General features: G+C 40.3%; 1 protein-coding gene across 6 annotated transcripts in view; it reads right to left on the bottom strand.

Annotated features, from left to right (window-relative positions):
* Window positions 1-19,816, bottom strand: part of SEPTIN7 (septin 7) — a 508,515-nt gene that overhangs the window by 394,435 nt on the left and 94,264 nt on the right. For 4 of the 6 annotated variants that reach the window (XM_086964822.1, XM_086964825.1, XM_086964824.1 and 1 more), the window contains exon 2: window positions 1,743-1,845. In XM_086964822.1, the coding sequence (XP_086820948.1) occupies window positions 1,743-1,752 (10 nt within the window). In that variant the 5' untranslated portion in view covers window positions 1,753-1,845. Of the gene's footprint in view, window positions 1-1,742; window positions 1,846-2,693; window positions 2,715-19,816 lie in introns of those variants that run through there. The other 2 variants (XM_086964820.1, XM_086964821.1) reach the window with 1 other exon arrangement.

The raw sequence follows: 19,816 nt of genomic DNA, 5'->3' as shown, positions 1-19,816 counted from the left end.
CTGGGATGGTGCAGTGAGCTAAAAAAACGGTGGTGGATCAAGCCCTGATCTCTTGACTGGGTAGGAGTATTCTGCATCATTCAGAAACTCTGTCCATCACCTTTTCCAAAATTAAAATAGACTGCAACCCACGACATTCATTAGGGCGAGGCCTGCGATCATCCCAGAGGCCTGCAATCATCCCCCTAGCGGCGCTTGTTGCGCCTCCCACCTTACAGGCAGGTGGCACAGTGCTTGGGCACAGGTACTGGGTACAGTGTGAATGCTAGGTACCAAGTAATGTTGAATATGAATCCTAGAGCGTTGCACTACCCGTCGCTGAGAAGTGTGGTATCCGACAAAGTCAATAACCTGCTTCCATTATGAGTCCTGACGAAGATTGTGAAAGAAAAAACAAAGCAACAAGCTTGTGAGTGGTGCACGCGCCACACAGAGACATCCGTTTCCTATTATCGCGCACGCCTCTGTGCACGATAATTGCAAACAGATGTCAGGTCTGCGGGTAACGGACACCAATAGGCCATGGGCGGAGCAATGCACCCGCCTTTGGCCAATTGCATGCTATCTTTGTTAAAAAAGACGCATGCAAAGGCCAATAGCGTGGCACTAAAGGAAAAGCACATGCACGAGCATGTGCGATTCCTAGGTTAGTTTTCAAACCCCCTACAAGAGGTCGCTTGCTGCGTGAGCAGTGCTGAGCACTGTAACACTAGGCGCGAGACCTAAAAAACATGTTCAACTAAAATTACATGGAAAGGTTCAAATCATTAATGTACTATGTAAAGACATGGCTATGCAAAGAGAGGAAAATAAATTAAGGATTAATAGTAACTTCAAGCAAAAGAGAAGCCTGGACCAGATCAACTATTTAAGTATAAAACCTTCTGAGCACATAACACTGTTCTGAAATTCTTGTTTCTGGACCTGGGAGACCGGTGTATAATATCCAATGTGCATAATCCTGGACTTGCGGTGATACCAACTGGGAATATGCCAAAGGCCATCAAACATTTTTACAATCTATCATAAATTCACTTTTAATTCAGAAAAAAAATAGGATTTATAAAAAAATACAATCCGAGCATTCAGAAGCCCCTACGGTGGGCAATAACCCTTGTAAACAAACTGAATCAATGTATCACTTAGTAACAAATATTTCCCCTGCAGATCTTTGTAGAAGCAATTTGAATCTACCAAAATCAAACAGGTTATTGAAAATATTGAAATTTCACTTTGAATTGGATGATTCACATACAGCATATTTGATGTTCAATGAGTGCTGTTTTTAAGGCAGGAGAAATGCTTAATTCAAACGTTTGATCAGTCCACTTTCAACACCTCATTTGTTATTGAGGGGTACACAACGTTTCTCTTCATAAACAAAAATAAAAAGTGAACTACTGAGGAGGAAGGTTCTTTAATTTGGATATTGATTACTTCTTTGTGCTTGAAGGTTTATGTGAAGCAATGTTATGTGAGGTCTACTGAGCTCAACATTAGATTAATTTGTTAGTCTCAGCACTTCATATAAAAATGTCTGAGGTCAATGACTCATCCCTGGGGCTGAGTCACTAAGAAAATGTGTTTGCAGTCATAGTTTTTATGGTTCCTTGTATATTTGTATTATTGTTTCAGATGTATTGTCGCATTCAGAAGAGACTGCAACAGTGTTAAAGTACAAATACTCAAGACGAGTTAAGTCAGATCAAGCATTTGAATAAATAAGGCAAAAACTGACTTACCTACAACCATAAGCGTGAACTCAAATCCTCTTTTCACAGACTTTCTATAGACTTGATTTGGAAGATTTGCAAAACCCACATATCCTTCAAGGTTTTTCTGTTGCTAAAATTAAAATTTGTGTGAGATTAGTAATTCTGTAAAGAAGGATACAAGAAAAACATCTAAAAATCATTTATCTCGATTCAAAATAGGAAACTTTAGGAGTACATTATTTTTATTGACAACAATCACAACAGTAACTCATTTGTGCAGGTTATCTGTATAACCCAGGAAATTTCTCCCAGGATAATTACACAATGAGATTAGAACGTTTTCTACTGGTGTCACTACGAATGAGACTTCTGCGATACCACTGGTTTGGAAATTTAAGGCAGTGAATTAGGAAGAAGGGAAAGGAAAGGAAGAAAAATGAGACAAATGGGGGAACGCAGTTAGAGGGGGGAGCACACTTTTATAGGACCATAACTACCGCTGGGACCTGTCGCCCAAGTATGCAATGGTTAGGAAGAAATGTAAGCAATATCACAATGCAGGGTTTCAGTGCTAAAGCTATAGCTGCAGAAGACCCAAATCAAGTTACCTGAATAAGTTCATCATTAAAGGATAGTACGCCATCCATGTTACACAATATGCACTTTTCAGCATGCCAGGATTTTAGTATCACTGGGTTCTGAACAATTTCTTTTATACTAGAGCCAACAGTTCTTTGCAGAGGGGCTGCATCCAACTTCTCTTTTGTTGTGTTAAATTTCTAAATTCCGGGAAAGGCAGCAATTGCCAATCACCTTTTTGAAGTGAGCCCCACCCCGCCTCCCCGACAAGGCTATTGTCTGCAGAAAGCATGCCCAAACGTCTGGGTCCCACAGAGCTTCCATTATTGTACCTCTGCCAGGAGGGCATCCTGACGGAGACTCTAGAGGGCCAACTGTACGTCCTGTGAACCACCTTACCATCATCAACTTGGGCAGAACCCAAATGCTCCGGGAAGATTAAGCATACAAGTAAAGGAGTTTTGGGGAACTCCAGGGAAACCCACGGGTCAAACATTAGCTGCTCTCTGCTCGTTGTAACGTACTTCAATCTTGTTATCCAGCTGGATCCAGCATGGTTCCTTCCACCACCAAGTTCCTAAAATCTCTTATCTGGTGCTGGAGATTCAAGGTTTTTATTTTGCTGCAGCTCACCAGTGACATAAGTGGCTCCTAGTGTAGAGGAAGGATTAGAATCTTCTTCGGTTTAGGAAGACTTTTAAAAAATGTGTTTCCGTCTATATCACAATGGTTGAGATTTTCAGTTAGTAATCCACTGTTCAGGTGCCTATATGTATGATTTGCTAGAGCTTCAGGATACCCATATATAGGGGAGCTAGATTCATACTTTAAAATTGAATAGACACAAATAAAAAACAGGTCCATTACCTGTAAACTTCGGTTCGCCCGTATTGATATCTTTCATACACTCACAAGATCAAATCTTTCTCGTGGATGTGGGGGCCATGCTGCAATTATAACAAGTAGTAGAGAGCTAAGCAGTACACAGTAAAGCCCAAACGAGTGACATTGTTCGTCCATTCACATCGCTTTGGGAAGAACCAAACTTCAGCCAATCCGAGAACAATTCTTGAATTATCCTTGCCTCTCAAGGGTCACAACACCTCACATTTCTAAGCATGAGTGTACAAAAAAGATAAATGAGGTATTTAATGTTGTGAGCCACGCCTAGGGGAGGGTCACATGTGAATTTATGTAAGATAGCAAAACTGGAGAACCAATTTGTTCTCTTGTATCGCAACTTTCATAGATTTACATGCTTGAATTGAATAGTAGGTAGTAAACAACGCGACGAATAAAGAGATCATGTGGAAGTGGGAAAAATACAATGTACAAAATGGAAACATTTCTTTTATAGGGAAAAAACAGAACAAAGGTGACAACTCATTGAAATAAGTAAAACAACTTTCTGGCGGGAGGGCTAAAAAAATGTGCGCACTGGTGTGCGATACGGGTAATTTATCACTGAGCTCCAACCACCCTCTACTTTCTGTGGTCCCACCGCCACTGGGTCACTCACAACCAAGCTACAACCTGTACAAAAAGGAGCGCACAGATCATTAATCCTTCACAAGCAAGGTGCTTAGAAGTAGTACATTTGACATTCCCATTCAAAGAAAGTCCGTAGGGAGTCTTATGAATTTTCAGTCTTTGTTTATTTTGTTAATCCATTATTTCATCCAGAAAACATCACGAGCCAACACATTCCGTCCAATGTGGACATCATCAGGGCTCTCTATTTCAAGAAGATCACAATCTCTATACTGCCTATTGGGCTCTGCCCATTAAGCCCCGTGGTAAGGTGCTCATCTGTAGGCTTCCGCGTTCCTTCTCACGCGTTTCTGTCTTGGGCCGATTCGATAATTTCTGCCGTATTCATTGAAATAAGTAACGAAGAACTGCTTGTATAGCAGCCGCTTCTTGGTTGAGAGTAGAATCTAGGCAGTAATATCTAGTGAACATATGTCAATTTACCCACATGGTCTCTCTAGATATATTAGGTACTGATACTACAGCAAACTGTGCCATAGAGGTTGCGACACTTCTAGTCGAGTGAGATCTAGTTTTAGTATCCAGTGGTCTTCCTGCCATTTCATGATAAGGCTCTAGCTGCCAAAACCCATCTGGCTATGCTGGTTCTTGACAAGGCTTCGTCCTTCCTTTTGGAGTGCAAAAGCAACTAGAGGTTGGTCAGACTTTCGGAAGGGTTTAGTTCTTTCGATATAAAAACGTAAGGCACTATTTCGTGTCTAGGAAGGCCGTGCTCTTTCAGCTGTATTTTATGGATTTCGAAACTATGCTTTTAGGATAACTGGTTCATCAAGATGAAAGTCTGTTGGAACTTTAAGACTAAAGCAAGGGTTAATCCATAAAGTAACACTTTCCTTTTTAAATTGAATGTAAAGGTAACTGAATTGTAAAAGGCCTGTATTTCACTAATTCTCCTCGGTGACGTCTATGCTAGGTGAAGAACCATCTTCCATGAAAGATTGTTAATATATGGCTTACAAATTGGTTCGAAAGGCCTCATCATTAATTGGATCAGCAGTGTATTGAGCTGCCATGTAAATAGAGGCTTCTTAATCAGGGGGTAAGCTCTAAACAATCCTTTACCAGCCTGACAGACCATATGAACTCTGATTCAAGGAACGTCTGAACCTAGAAATCACTGCAAGGTGAACGGAGTTGTGCAACATGGCAGGCTGACCCAAATTAAGCAAATATGGTAGTATTTGTGCAGAGGTTGAGGAAAGGATGGCAATTGTTAGAGGAACACCAATAGCAAAACCTAAGCCATTTTGCTCTGTACGATTATTTCGTAGAGTCTGCTCTTGCTTTGGCAAGGGTATCTTTTCTATTGAGGAACCAGTCATATGAGTTGAGTGATTCTGGATTGGAGTTAATCAACTAGCCATTGTTCCTAGAGAGAATTCCTGGAACTCATCTGAGTGGAATGTGGTGCTGTTCTGACTGAAAGAAGTTCAGTGAACCAATATTGCCTAGGCCATGCTGGGGCTGTTAGAATAATTTAACATGGTTCTCTCTTTATCTTGTTGAGAATTTGAGAAACCAGAGGGAGAGGTTTAAAAGCCCAAACAAATATTTGCATACATGCTATCTGAAAGGTGTCCCCTCACGACCCTCTGTGCGGAAAGCTGCTTGCATAATATAGGCATTTTCAAATGAGGAGTAGCAAACAGGTCTAGCGAGGTGCGTCCCCATTTGTGAAAAATTGTTGACAGCACAAGAATATGGCTCAGCTCCTACTTGTGGCATTCCTTTGAAGATCTGCCTAGCTAGTCTGTCCACCAGTAGTTCATCCCTTGGACATGCGCTACATTTAAGAAAATCCTGTGATGCAGAATAAAACTAACAATATCTTGTGCTTCCTTGGATAGGAGGCGGAATTTCTTTCTGCCTGGTTTGTTTCGATAAAACATTGAAGTGGTATTATCTATGCGTTTTAGGACAGTAGATCCTTTTATCCTTGCTAGAAAAGAATGCAGTCCCAAAGCCTCTGCTCTTAATTCTAGGAAATGTAGGTCTTCTATTCTCCGTGGTCGAGCATTTCCCTCTTTCAGCGAGGTCCGGCAGATAAACTCCCCCCAATCCCTCTATGGAGGCATCTGTTGTCATTATGAAGCGTGGTGATTTGTTGAAGAAGAAAAACTCCCTCGAAATGCTCCTTTTATCCATCCACCATTTCACAGCTGTTTTTATTTCCTGTGTTATAGTGATGACATAGAAGGATCCCATTCCCTGCATCCATTGTTTGTCAACTTATTCCTCCAGTAGGCTCATGAACAAGTGACAATCGGGAATTAATGGAATGCAAGAGGACATCACCCCCAGGAATGATTTGTCATCTCCTGACTGAAGTTCACTTTTTTCTTGAAAGCACAGAAGTCTACAGCATCTTGATAATTCTTTCCTTTGTTGAAAAATAATAGCACACTCACATATCAAGAATTGTTCCTAAGAAAGTAATTTCCGTGTTCTGAACAAGGCAGAATTTCTCTGTTAGTTTGATGTCCAATGTTTTAAGATTTGGATACTGGAGTCTGCTGGAGAGTGCTTCCAGGTATGATGGTACTTTTATCAGCCAGTTGTCTAAATATGGGAAAATCTGGTGACCCTTTCTTTTCAGGTATGTCGCAATTGAAGCCATGCATTTACTAAATATTCTTGGGACAGACTTTAATTCAAACAGGAGTACTTTGAATTAGTAGTTACATCTGGCCACTTCTAGAGAACGTTTGTGTTTGACATAGATAGGAATATGAAAGCAGGCACGGAGTTGGTCTAATGATGCCATAAAATCTACTGGCTGCATAAGGTGGAGGATATCTTGGAACATAATTTTTTATATAAAAAAAATAAGTCATTCAGGATTCAACTGTGTCTACTTTCTGTCTTTTTATTTAGAAGAAAAAACTTAAGTAGATACTTGTGTTCAGTTGTGCTTGTAGGACTTCTTCTAGGGCTCCACTGAGTATAAGCTACTTTATTTCTTCCTTTATCACAGAGGATTTGATGTGACCTCCTGCAAGGTGGATTTCTCAGAGGTATTGGAGTAAATTACAAGGTGTGACCATGTTGGATAATGTCTAATATCAAACGGTCTGAAGAGATGTTTCACCTGTGCTCGTAACAGAAAGAGTGATGATTACATTCAAGGGAGTTGCCCATTAAAGGAAGACCAGAGTCATAAGGTTGTCACTGTCTTTTGAAAGGCACAGGTCCCCTTCCTGTACTGGTAGATATTCTTCTGGGGGCCAGTCTATTGTAAGCTGCCGCCGGGATAGCTTGGTATTTTTGTAAATGTTGTTGGCTATATCCCTGTTGAACATGGATACCTATTGGTCTGGTAACCTTCCCTGAATAGGTACTGTCCTCTGCCTCTGGTTGCACAAAATGGTTGGAATCAACATTGTTGAAGCACTCCTAGAGACCTTCCTGTCTCCATATCAATCTGGACCGATTTGAGCGCATCATCTACATGCTTTTCAAAAAGTTCATCTCTATTGCATGATATATCTAGTACCTTAGAATGTACCACAGGTTAGAAAGAGGTAGCCGTCAGCCATCCCTTGCATCTTAAGACTGCTACTCTAGCCAGCTGCCTGAAACTAGTTAATGCCACATCTATTGCTTTATCAATAACCCCTGAAGATGTCCTTTTTTCTTCCTGAAGGATATCTCTTTCCTCATGTCCTCCGGTAAAAGGTTGTTAAACGGCGCTAAGTCTGACGACATTTAATAGTCATACCTGCTCAATATTGCAAGGGTGTTGTACGCTCTTATAGACATTACAGTCATAACAGAGAAAGGCGGTACACCTAAACTCACCCGGCTACCTCGCTCAGAAGTTGACAATCTCTGGGGGAATTAGAAACACGAGAGGCACAAACAATCTCCTGCTGAAACCTCGAAGATTCCGGAAGGAAAAAACATACAAGCGCTCCTTCTCAGGAATGGCGCCTAGGATCTGGAACTCACTCCCTCCCGAAACCAGGCTGATCTCCTCCACTACACTCTTTAAAAAAGAAGTAAAAGCTATCCTCATGGCTAAATACACTTTAGCTACTATTTCGAATCCTATTAACACCTTGCACCGTTCTGTATTACATGTTTGACCCTTGACTTATTTGTATGAGCTGTTTTATCATCCACATGAGTGGTTTTGTCACTTAGTAGTACTATTATACTGTGATTTATTGAGTTACTCGTTTGAATATGCTCCCCCTTGCACCCTTCTATGTAAAGCTTGATTTGCCTGTTTGAATTTGCTCCCTCATGTACCCGTCTATGTAAAGCGCTCTGATATCTGTGAAGATCTTGTTTGCGCTATATAAAACTCTTTAAATAAATAAATAAATAAATAATATCCAAGCTCCAGCCCTACGTTTCAGGAGGCTTGGAACATGGTATGGTGGAATTTGTTTGATCTGGTTTGTGATTATCACTGAATCCGACTTAGTATGTCCTATTAAACAAGCTGGAGAAATATTGGGGGCTTTGTATATACATTAAGCCCTTCTGCCATATATGATGTCTTACGAGTATCAATTTCACCAATTTCCTAGTGGTTTCCTTGAAATCATGTAGATAGCAATCAATTTGTATTATGGGCACATGTCATTCAATTGTTTTGTTGCCCTTTCCAAAAGCGCAAAGAGACCCCCCCCCCCGAGCCACCCCTCCATCATTAGCAGTAGAATTGGTAGCCAAAGGTGCTGGAGGGTCTTACACCTGTGACATAGAATCTCCCTATTCAGTTTCAGTGATAGTAGCCCAATCGTTCGGTATTTGGCCTTCCTCTGGTTAATCCGTCATCCCCATTCCACATAATCGCTGTGGATAATAATGGTCAATCGGCTGTGGTTGGGTCGCAACAAATGCTGTATAACAGGATTTTCTTCTTGCACTAGGAGTTGACGAGAATGGGGAGGAATACAACCAGACTGTTTTGCTGCTGCTGTCGATTTGGACTTTCGTTTACCAGAGCTGCCGAAAAGCAGATACTGGAGCTATAGGAACCTGCATCATTGGCTCTTGAAACAACTCACTTCAAAAGGTAATTTCATATCGATATTGCTCTTTAAAGTCAGGAAAAGATCTTGATCTATCCTGAAATGAGCATACATCAGGCACGTTAGTTGTTCCTGCATGCTCTTCCTCCTCTTCTGCATCGGTCCCCTGACATTTCACAAGCAGTTGCGATGGGGTACTCACGGCCCAAACGGTCCATCCGAATCCGTACCGCTATCTAAAGAAAGCGGGCAGGTGGCAAATGTGAAACCTTGCTTAGTTTACTCAGATATGGTTTAGGAGTTTGTTATAACCGTTGATGGTGCTGGCCATGTGGGAAGTGATATAGTCTGTGGCTGCGAAGCCTTGGTTGGGAGTCGTTAACAGGGCTGCCGTCACCAGTACCCATAGACGGAGTCGATAACTGAGTCGATGTCAATGGTATAGCTCATCAAAAAGCTGTCATCTACGGTGCAGTCATTGGCTGTCTTGCAGACAAAGTGATCGTCAATATTTTTGACACTTGTATGAACGTAGATCGTCTCATCAACGAAGTTGTTGACACCCGACGAAGATGCCACGGATACTGTGGTGGTGTCGTCCGTGTAGACTAAGTTACTTCTGACCTTGTTTTCCTCTTTTTAGAGGACCCAGGAGATGAAAGAGGGCTGGATCTGTGTTGTGGATTCCAGCAGTAATCTTTTTGCATTCTCCTTTTGCCAGCTTCTTAGAGGGCTCTTCCTAGGATTCTTTTGCATACATTTCCCAATTTTTTTTAGGTTGGAGTGGACGTTGCCGGCTCATAATATCAAGAAACAGGAGTGTCTGCAATTTTTTTCTTCTGTAACCACAGAAGTCTTGCCTCCCTGTCCTTCAGAGTTTTTTCAGAAAAGGTTCTGCAAGCCTTCAGCCTTGTGACCAAGATTTAGTCAACACAGACTATCTTTGTGAGGGTCTTCTAAGAAAATACTTTTTTCAAGGTGTAAATAACTAATTTTTGGACCCTTCTGACAGGTTATAAAATTGTCAGGAAAATCACAGATCCAGTTTAAGTACAGAAACAATCCAAAGTAATAGTTTCTCAGAGAACGGAGCAGAGTTCAAGGAGGCTCCCTTCACAAGACGCATGGTTAGAAATCTGAGATGTGGTGAACCTGGAGAGGAAGGGCGATTGAAGAACTGTTCCATGATTGGCTGAAGTTCGGTTCATCCTAAAACGCTGTGAATTGTCTAACAAGGTAACTAACAAGGTAACTCCTTTGGGCTTTAATGTATAATACTTCAGTCTCTACTATTTGCTATAATTCCCATGGGAGTCCACTATCGACGAAGGAGAAAATTCAAGCGTGCAAATCTATTAAAGATTCAATACTGGAGAAACAAAATATTTTGGGCTCTGAACTGTCCACAACCTCAACATACGAAATATGGCCTGCTCATCAGCCATGGTACCCGGGCTGATGCAGGTGGACAAGAACAGATGGGCACTGGCGGAACTAAAACAACGTTCCAGCCTACTCTGTCTAGGCAGTCATGTGTGGGTAGAACTCCCTGCATCTCTCTGTATAGTGTGGCAATGAATTTACTGGGACTTTTTGCTGTGTTAAGCGGCTCAACTGGTTAAAATCTATTCGTTTCCAAGAGGAAACAAAGTGTTATTCATCTGCATTTAATGCATCTCATCGTATACTGCCAGATGTACGCAAAGATAGCAGCCACGGCCCGACAGTTATGACCGACATTCACTGAAGCCCCAGAACACTCACAAACATTGATCACTATGATCACAATGGCAGTCGGTGGAGGTTTGTAACCCACCTATATAGTCCGTTGACAGAGGATATAAGGGGCAAAACCCTTAAGATTGAGGAGATATGGCAAGAGGCCAGTGACCAACCACGAACGCGGACAGAATAGATAAAGAAATACATGAAGAAGTCCATAGAGTATCAGTAAGTGCCAGGTTTCAGGAAATACAATATAATATCGTTCACATGACATACCTCTCACCTCGGCGACTACACAACATGAATGCAAGACGAGACCAGTCAGGTCTGCGATGTTAGCGCGCGCACACACAGGCTGATTTCGTACATATGGTCTAGCAATGACCCAAAACACAAACATACCGGACTGAAATACTAGAACAACTTAACAGGATGACGGGGTTGGAAGATAGCCCTTGAAATATGGACTCGTCTCCTGAGATTGATACCTAGAAATACTAGCAAACAATTTCTGAAACTTGGACTTATAATAGCCAAGAGGCGAATAGCTATACACTGGTTAACCTCGCAGGGCCGAACTATAGATAGGTGGTAGACAGACCAGAAGGAATGGGCAATGGAAGAAGAGGACCACATGAGGAAAACTAGAAGGAACGAGAAGTTGCCGGAGGAGTTGCAGGCATGGGGGACAATGATTCAAGAGGTACTAGATCAAAGCCCACCCACACAACAAGATCCATCAGAGGGGGAATAGCAAGTAATGGATGATACGAACAGGAAGTGCGCGTCAGTGACAATCAAGGGCACCTCTAAAGTATTCATCAAAAGAAATTGGCAAACAGGAAGCCGTGGCCGGGGGGATGGGGGGGGGGGGGGGGGGAGGAGTTGGTAGTATTGATATGATGTCCTTTATACACAGCAAGGAGAAGTATGATCCGAAACTCACAACAAAGGTTAATTGAACTGTAATAACGGATATGGCTTTGCATTTTCAGTACATGCCTGTATGTGAACGTTGCTTTCTTAACCCCTTAACCATGGGGGTAATTCCCCTCCTGTGCGGGGGGGGGCTCGTCATGAGGCACAGTGCAGCTGTGCTCATGCCGAGCTGGGCTCGTCATGACTCCGCCCGCTCCCATAGAACGTCCTCACAGGTGTGGAATTCGCCGCGCGGGGGAGTGGCGCGGCCGTTATGACTAGCCCAGTTCGTCATGAGCACAGCTCCACTGGGCTTGTCATCAGCAGGCAAGGGGTTAATGAAAATAATAAAGAAATGTTTTTTAGAAAAACATTAAAAATAATAAAAATCATATACTGCAAGATCTCTACACTACATTTTGGCTGCATTGAAGATCCTGCCTCGTTGTGGACCCAAGGGGCAAAGTCCGGGAATAGAAGGATTCTGGTTGTCTGGTAGGTGGAGGGGCACTTCAGCCTTAAGCTGCACAGCTCCGTATTATTTGAAGTGCTAAACAGCACAGGCAGGAAGATCCAAATATAGTGAATTGCAATAATCATAGTTTGAGATGCTTGTGGAGAAAAGGTAGAACCTTAAAGACCGTAAGCTATACAAAAATTAAACGATAAAAGAACAAGCAGAATTAAGCTTTACTGAAACCAGAGTCTGAAAGCTAACAGTCGAAACACCTTGAATCACAAGATTTTTCACAAACAACCTTAGCTGGGACCAGTGAAGAAACCACAAATTCTGGCTACCATACTGAGGACTAGGACGAGAAATTTCTAAGGATATGTTCATTTTATTAAAGTTTAACTTCAGACAGTTTCTGGGCATAAAGTCAAGGAGATGAGCGGACACTGTGGCGGAGAAGCAGATGTTGAGTACAGCGTGCTGCTGATATGAGTGTATTTCAAACCTCACACTATCTGGAGAAAAATTCTAAATGTCACCCCTGAACCATTCTAGACTCCAAGCAACTTTCAAACTGATTCCAGATCTGAAATAAATTTGCGCTCGTTGGATATGTGCTTAGTTGGATTTAATAAGGTGAGAGGGTGAAGTAAAAAATGTGCAATTTCAATATAAAATGGCCACATCAGCTGTTATGGCCAACAGATATAGACTTTTGTGAGGTTCTTGATTCCAACAAAATTTGAAATTAAGGTACTTGCATGACCGATTCGAGCTTCATTCGTAGTCATAGGGAGGCTGTCTTCCACGAATGCTTCCAATCAGGGGCACTGGCCACGAGAAAGTCGAAACGCGATGTGTGAAATGGGCGACTTAAAGAATAAATAACTATATAACTGCAAAATGATTTTTTTTAATTGGGAAAATTACTATGGTAACTTTGACTTGACTGCACACCAGAAGTCAAATTCGGACTATGCTAAGACCTGGAGTTGAAAAAATAAGCCGAAGATCAAATTTCATGTAGTAGAATGGGCCTCCCGCATTGCCAAATACCAATGTCTGGAATAATCATGGGAGCAACTTGTTTCTCACATTATTGATCTATAATCTAATTTTGGTTGAATACTCGATATTTATCTTTCAGGAAAAGTAGAAATGGAGTGCCTTTTTATTGATGCATTTGCTTGGGAATTCGATCCCTTCAAACACTGGGCGTTCAGCATGAACCTAGCTGGTATTTGTATTACTAATCTGAGAATAAGTGGTATAGTTGGAAACAACTTGTAACTGAGCTGCTTTATTACAGCTTTCAAGGAGCAAAGAGTAAAATAATGTATTAATTTGTTTAAAATGTATATATAGTTCCCCTCAATATTACCATGTTCGAAGCTGAATTAACAAATTTAGACAACGATATGTTTAATTTGTGCTGGTGTTTTCCAACTGTCCTGTTCATAATAGCAAATCTTAATCTAAAAAGTATGCTTTTAAGTGCCATTAGGTACCTAGAAGAGCAATTGCAAAGCTACAAGATACGATTTGTGCCTCTTGACTGGCCATTGCTCTGGTAGAAGCAACCAGATTTAACAACCTTTGTACAACATCATTTAATTCATTTTAATTAGCGATTTCAAAGTGAGGCTGTGGACAGCCTTGCTTAGATGTGGCAGTATATGGATTCCAATCGACTATGTATTAATACCTCTTGATTAGTTTGGGACTACTGATGACTTTAGGGTGATTGACAGTTGTTGGCGACCACCTGGCCATGGAAATCGTGTTTGAAAGAAAGCGTGTGAAAAGGACTGAGCCAGTTCTTTACTTATGCCTAAACTATAATAAGAGATTAAGGGTCTCAATTACTGATGAATATCTTCAATAATTATTTAAGAACAACATTGAGAAGACTTTGTTAGATAAAAGTGGGACTAGTATTGAGTCGATTGTGGGAGTACTCTCTCTCCTGAAAGTAATTTATAAATCATAACCTAGAGGAAGCATTAGGAAAGGAGACACCTCTGAAGCGATGGTTTGATCAGGAGCGTAAAGAGTTACAAAAGGACCCAAATAACCTGCAACTAAGAGTAGGTAATGGTGGGGCTGAAAATGAGAGTATGGAATTTAGAGCCCTAAGAAAGTATGAGTCCAACTACGGTTATATACATTTCAAAGATTTATTCCAAACTTTTTGACGAATGGTAAATAGTGAACGTGCAATATCTCCTTCAAGCCTTAAGGTCCAGGTAACAAACTCAATATGTATGTCATGTCTATATGGCACTGCTGTAAAAATCAGCACAGACTGCGTTGTGGGCTGTGTCAGATAATCAATTCATCTTATTCCAGGGCACTAGGACAACCTTCGAAATAATCAGCAACACTAATCCATCACGAGCAGAAGCCCGAATAACTTCCACTCCATACTATTTAAAGCAGATTATTTTTGGTGGGAGGATGTCCTTAGCTCCCTTAAATGGTTTTCACTGACAGGGTCCATGATGGACGCATGGGGGGAAGCAGTTATAAAGCCAATCCATATGAAGGGTCAAAGGGATGATCTGGCAAGTTATAGACAGAATTCCATCTTGAGCGAGTGTTCCAAAGTTTATGCCCAAACGTTGCTAAATTAACTTGAACCTTGGGCTTTTAGGTTGGGAATCATCCTGAAGGAGTAAGTGGGTTTCAGCCAAAACTACTCTTGGCTGCTGTTTTGTAATATGGGGAGCAGCAAGGAGGTACACAGTAATGGTTGACAATTTTGCTGCAGTTTTGTCGACTTCCGAGCTGCATATTCACAGAGTCAAGTCATCCTCTAAGAGAAATTACACAGACTGGGTCCACCATTAAATAGGTTGTCTATGCTCCAGAGATAGGACGGTAATAACTGGGCTCAGATTGATTAATTTTCAGGCACACTTTCAGAAAGAATCCCAATGGATAAAAGTCCAAGTTAAGGTTGACTTTAGCCCACCTCATTTTTTTATCTTGTTTATCTAGGATTTGCCAATTGCACTAGCAAATACAAATTCGCCCTCGCCCCAAAGAGGGAGTTCACTTGTCAGCTGCTTTATTTATGCAGACAACTTGGTTGGTTATAATGTACTGTACACCTGTAGGCCTACTATGAAAACTTCAGACCTTGCTGCGCATTGCGGATTGAATAAACAAAGACTTTTTGTCTGCTCGAAATGTCCAGAGGAGTTTTTTGGTATCTAAATAATGGTCTGTTAGAACAGATGAGTGTATGTAGGTATTTAGGAGTTACATTTACCAGTAATCTCAAATAGGATTAACATAGGAAAGTTAAGAGTTTAAATGTTTGGTAAACGTTAACGCTCTGTAAAGGTTTGATTCTAGCAACGGGGCTTACGCGCTAGGGCCTTCAAGGAAGGCCATATTAAACAAACTGATCCCACAGATAATTTGCAGTTCAGAGGTCATGCTCGGTGACCAGTGTGTAGAATTCAATGATGCATGAAATTAGGCAGGAATTTGACCTTGATGCTTGGACTCTAATTAGCGCAGTGGGGAGTTGTTATATCTTCCTCTCTATGGTTGTTTAGTTCTTTTCTTATTATGCTCTCCTCCATGGTTCATTGGAATCTTAGAATGTGAATATGTCATAGGGTAAGCCTTGAGCTAAGATCAGTGACAGTTGTTCCCTGAGCCTGGCTGGATGAGATCTTCATCTTCTATGAATAAAACCTACTTCTACATTTACTTCAAGTCTGTTACTACTGAATTCCACACTGGCGTAGTCGGCAGCGCAAGAAGATTAAGATCTCAACAACAAGACTACATATTTACGCAGTGAGACTTTTCCAATTTTAACCTTTAAGGTTTCATCATTGGGAACAAGCCATTCTTGACTTTGGATTTCACTTTGGATTTAAGTCTAGTATTTAGTCAAGCGGTCTGCTGATTTAGACAATAAATCACCATTTTGTCTAATTGTTTTACACCGAGAAGAGGGACACGTTTCCTGATTGTTTACTTCATCTGGAGAAAATCCAAGTGTCTTTGGGCCATCTAAAAAAAAAAAGCGAAATGGTGTAATTATTTATTACGACATACATATGGTGATATGTATAATTAACTTGATGTTGGTTAAGTAAACTGCGCCAGGAACGTGCGAGCCAACTTTGAATTTAAACATTCCAAATCATTAAGGAGTTTGACTGACTTCATCTTGTCGTGGTGAGATTCCATACTCAGAACTTTAAGGAGCACTCCTTTGCGTGTCATAACATTTGATGTCATCACATGGAATGGTACTCATCGCGTCGTTACCTAGCAACCCGGATTGTATCAATGTCATTACGCTGTTTTGAAGATACGTGGAAGCCATTTTGTTGGCACACAGCTTCTTAGCAACCATCAGTTTCTTAGCAACTACAGCGATACGCAATCTATTGTTACAAGCGTGTGTTACGTCTAATGATTGCAACAACACGTATGCTCATATTACAGTTTCTGTGCTTTTGGATTGTGAGTTCTTATTCGGCAACCCGATACGCACGGAAGCGTAAAATTTGTTTTATGTGCGTTTCCTAGTGGTTATTTTATACCCACCTACAGTGATACGCACACTTTTTTAATTACAAAAACCACCATCAGTGATACGTACACTTGAAGTTTGTCAAGTGATACGTATCCTATTATTACAAGCGTGCTTTTCTCAGTTTTATTATGCATCGTCAGCGATACACGCGCCATTAGTAAATTTGGTTTCAATACGGTGTGTGTGTCTTCATGCGATACGCACGCTGTTATTACACGTGTGCGTTTCTCATTTCAAAAAACTATCAACAGCGATACACACGCTATTTGAATATTTATTTGCAACACTTGGTGTAGCTTCATGCGATACGCACACTATTACACGTGTTTGTTTATCACTTCAACTAATTATCAACAGCGATGCACACGCTATTGTTGCATTCAGTGCTAATACTTGGTGTGTCTTCAAACTACTCATTATCAGGGATGCGCACACTTATTATTTACATTGGTTCATAAAATTATATATTTGATAACTTTTTTTTTAGAGTTTACAAATTCATGTAATAATGATTACACAGTTGATAAAGTGATGAGTGTTTATCTATTTCGATTTTGATGTGATTATAATCCTTTTATACATATCTCAATATAATTTGAGACTTATTACACAATCTCGATTTGTGTGTGTAATTACCTTAAAGTTAAAAAAAAAATCTTTACATATTTGGTGCCATACAGAATGTTACAGCGGCTCCATTTTTTCTGGCTTCTCCTGGTGAATCACCAATCAAGTGGAAAAAAATGGAAAAAAGTTTTTGGGAAGATATGGGAGAGAGTATGGTGCATCGTTAAGTGCTGAGAGAAAGACTTCTCTATTGCTCAATTTATTAGGCTGAGGGGCAAGATGTTTTTGATCATCTACCCGAACTGTCCACTTTGGAATCAGAGGGTCTGAATGATAACGAGATATTCATTTTTAAGTTGGATAAACATTATCTTCCTAAAAAAAGTACGATTTGAGAAAGGTACCATTTTGGTAAAAGGATGCAGAGAGAGGAGGAAACTATTGAGGGCTATTTGACTGATTTGAGGAAACTTGCTTCAATCTGCAAGTTTGAAGGTTTAACTGATGAGCATATCTGTGATCAGTTTAGGTTAGGCTGTAATATGGACAAAGTAAGAGAAGAACTCTGGTTAAGAGATGAGCCCACACTTCATGAGGTTGTAGCTGTGGCAAAAAAAATGGAACATTCGCTAAAGTGTGTGGCTATTATTAAAGATTACAACTCAAAAGAGGTTAAAGTGGAGAGCGTGAGTGGAAGAAATTCTGACACTAAAGTAAAGGTTAAAGAGAAATATTTAACTAACAAAAGTAAATCCAGCAGCATTCCTGTAACATTTAAATGTTATAGGTGTGATAAGATTGGGCATCTAGCAAATGATAAAAGATGTCCAGCCCTTGGGCATACTTGTAATAAATGCAAAAAGAAGGGACATTTTCCATCTGTATGTAAGACCAAATTGGTCTCTAGAGGTAAAAACAAATGAAATTTATGATGGAGTGAATACAAGTTCAGATTTTTAATGCGGTCAAATCGCATGTGGAATTTCCACGAAGTCTTGTCCATTTGATGAAATTTTAGTCGATGGAGAATGTACTCTGGTATTTGATTCTGGTGCCAAAATCACTATTGTTGCAAATGATTTCCATGTTAACAAGTTGAAGCACAAGATTAATCTTATTAAGCCTGATATAATTCCATTGGCTTATGGTGGTGAACCAATAAAATTGCATCGTTACTTCATGGGTTTGATTGAATATAAAGGTAGAATGATTTCTGGGAAAATGTATATCTCAAAAAAAGCGGATAGTATTATTAGTTGGATACATCAGGAGAGTTAGGTGTATATTTAGATCCTAATTCTGATCCCCAGATGCTTTTGAAAGACATGATCTGAACCATAAAAAAAAATCTGATGATGGTGAGTTTACACATATGTTGAAAAGAGAATTTCCTAAAGTCTTCAGAGAAGGTCTTGGATGCTTAAAGGGCTACCAACCTAAGATAAAGCTTAAAAACAATTCTGTTCCAACGTTGTGAAAAGTTAGGAGCCTACCATTATCTGTGAAGGAAGATATGTAAAAAAATCAAAAAACTTAAAGGAAATGGCATCATGGAGGAAGTTCAAGGGACAGAATGGCTTGCTCCAGTGGTTGCAGCCCGCAAACCCAATGGCGATTTACGTCTTTGCATAGACTTGTGCCAATTAAATAAAAAGTTAGTGATAGACAAATACCCTCTTCCAAATATTAGTGAATTACTAGTTTTGTTGGCACATTTCTTTTTATTAGAATGCCTTTTGGATTGGTTTCTGCCTCTTCTGTTTTCCAACGTGCAATGGAGAGTGTCCTTAAGAATTTTGGTGGAGTATGTATCTATCAAGATGATGTACTTATTTTTGGTGACAATCTTGAGCAACATGATGCTCGCCTAATATCTGTTCTGGCGAGATTAAGTGAGAGTAACTTGTCGATTAGAATGGAAAAATGTAAGTTTAGATCACATTCTTTGAATTATTTGGGGCATAAAATTACTGGGAATGGAGTTAGACCAAAAGAAGATTTAGTGAATACTATTCGCAATTTATCTTCCCCATCTTCTAAAGAAGATCTTATGAGTTTTCGGGGTATGATTGAATATTATGCCAAATTTAATAAGGGTTTTGCAAGTTTAACATCCAACATGAGATCTCTTTTGAAAAAAGGGGTTAGCTTTTCTTGGTCTGAAAAATGCCAAGAAGAATTTTCCAATATAAAGGAATGTCTGTGCAAAGCTTTGTTCTTGCAAAATGTTTAACCTAAACTGAAATCAATATGGACAATTGATGCAAGTGAAAAAGGAGTTGGTGCGGTTTTGCAACAAGTTGGTCCTCAGGGCATGAAGACCATAATGTTTCGCTCACGGAGTTTAAGGGACCCGGAAACAAGATATTCAGTGGTTGAGCAAGAAGCACTTGCTATTTTTTGGGCAGTGAAGAAACTTAAAAGATTTTTGTGGGGTGTTGATTTTGAAATAGAGGACCGACCACAAACCATTAGCAGAAATTTTTGAAAAGAGAGGATTAGATCTGATATCAAGTCACTAACTATAATAATGGGTTACAGCCTTACAAGAGTATTCTTTTTCTCTCCGGTATATTCCAGGTGTTGAAAATAAAATTGCAGCGGTGTTGTCACATTTGGTTTCAAGTGAATGTGACGATGAGGATGAAGGTGATGGCAGTAGTGATTGGGTTTGTGCATTCGAGTTCAGTCATATTTTAGAGGAAAAATGGTCACAGGAAGTTGCGCAAGATGTGACTCTTAGAGAAGTCATATCTTTAAT

Source organism: Lissotriton vulgaris, chromosome 4_1, assembly GCF_964263255.1.
Source record: "Lissotriton vulgaris chromosome 4_1, aLisVul1.2, whole genome shotgun sequence".
Classification (NCBI taxonomy): Eukaryota; Metazoa; Chordata; class Amphibia; order Caudata; family Salamandridae; genus Lissotriton; species Lissotriton vulgaris.
This window is presented reverse-complemented; position numbering and strand designations above follow the sequence as displayed.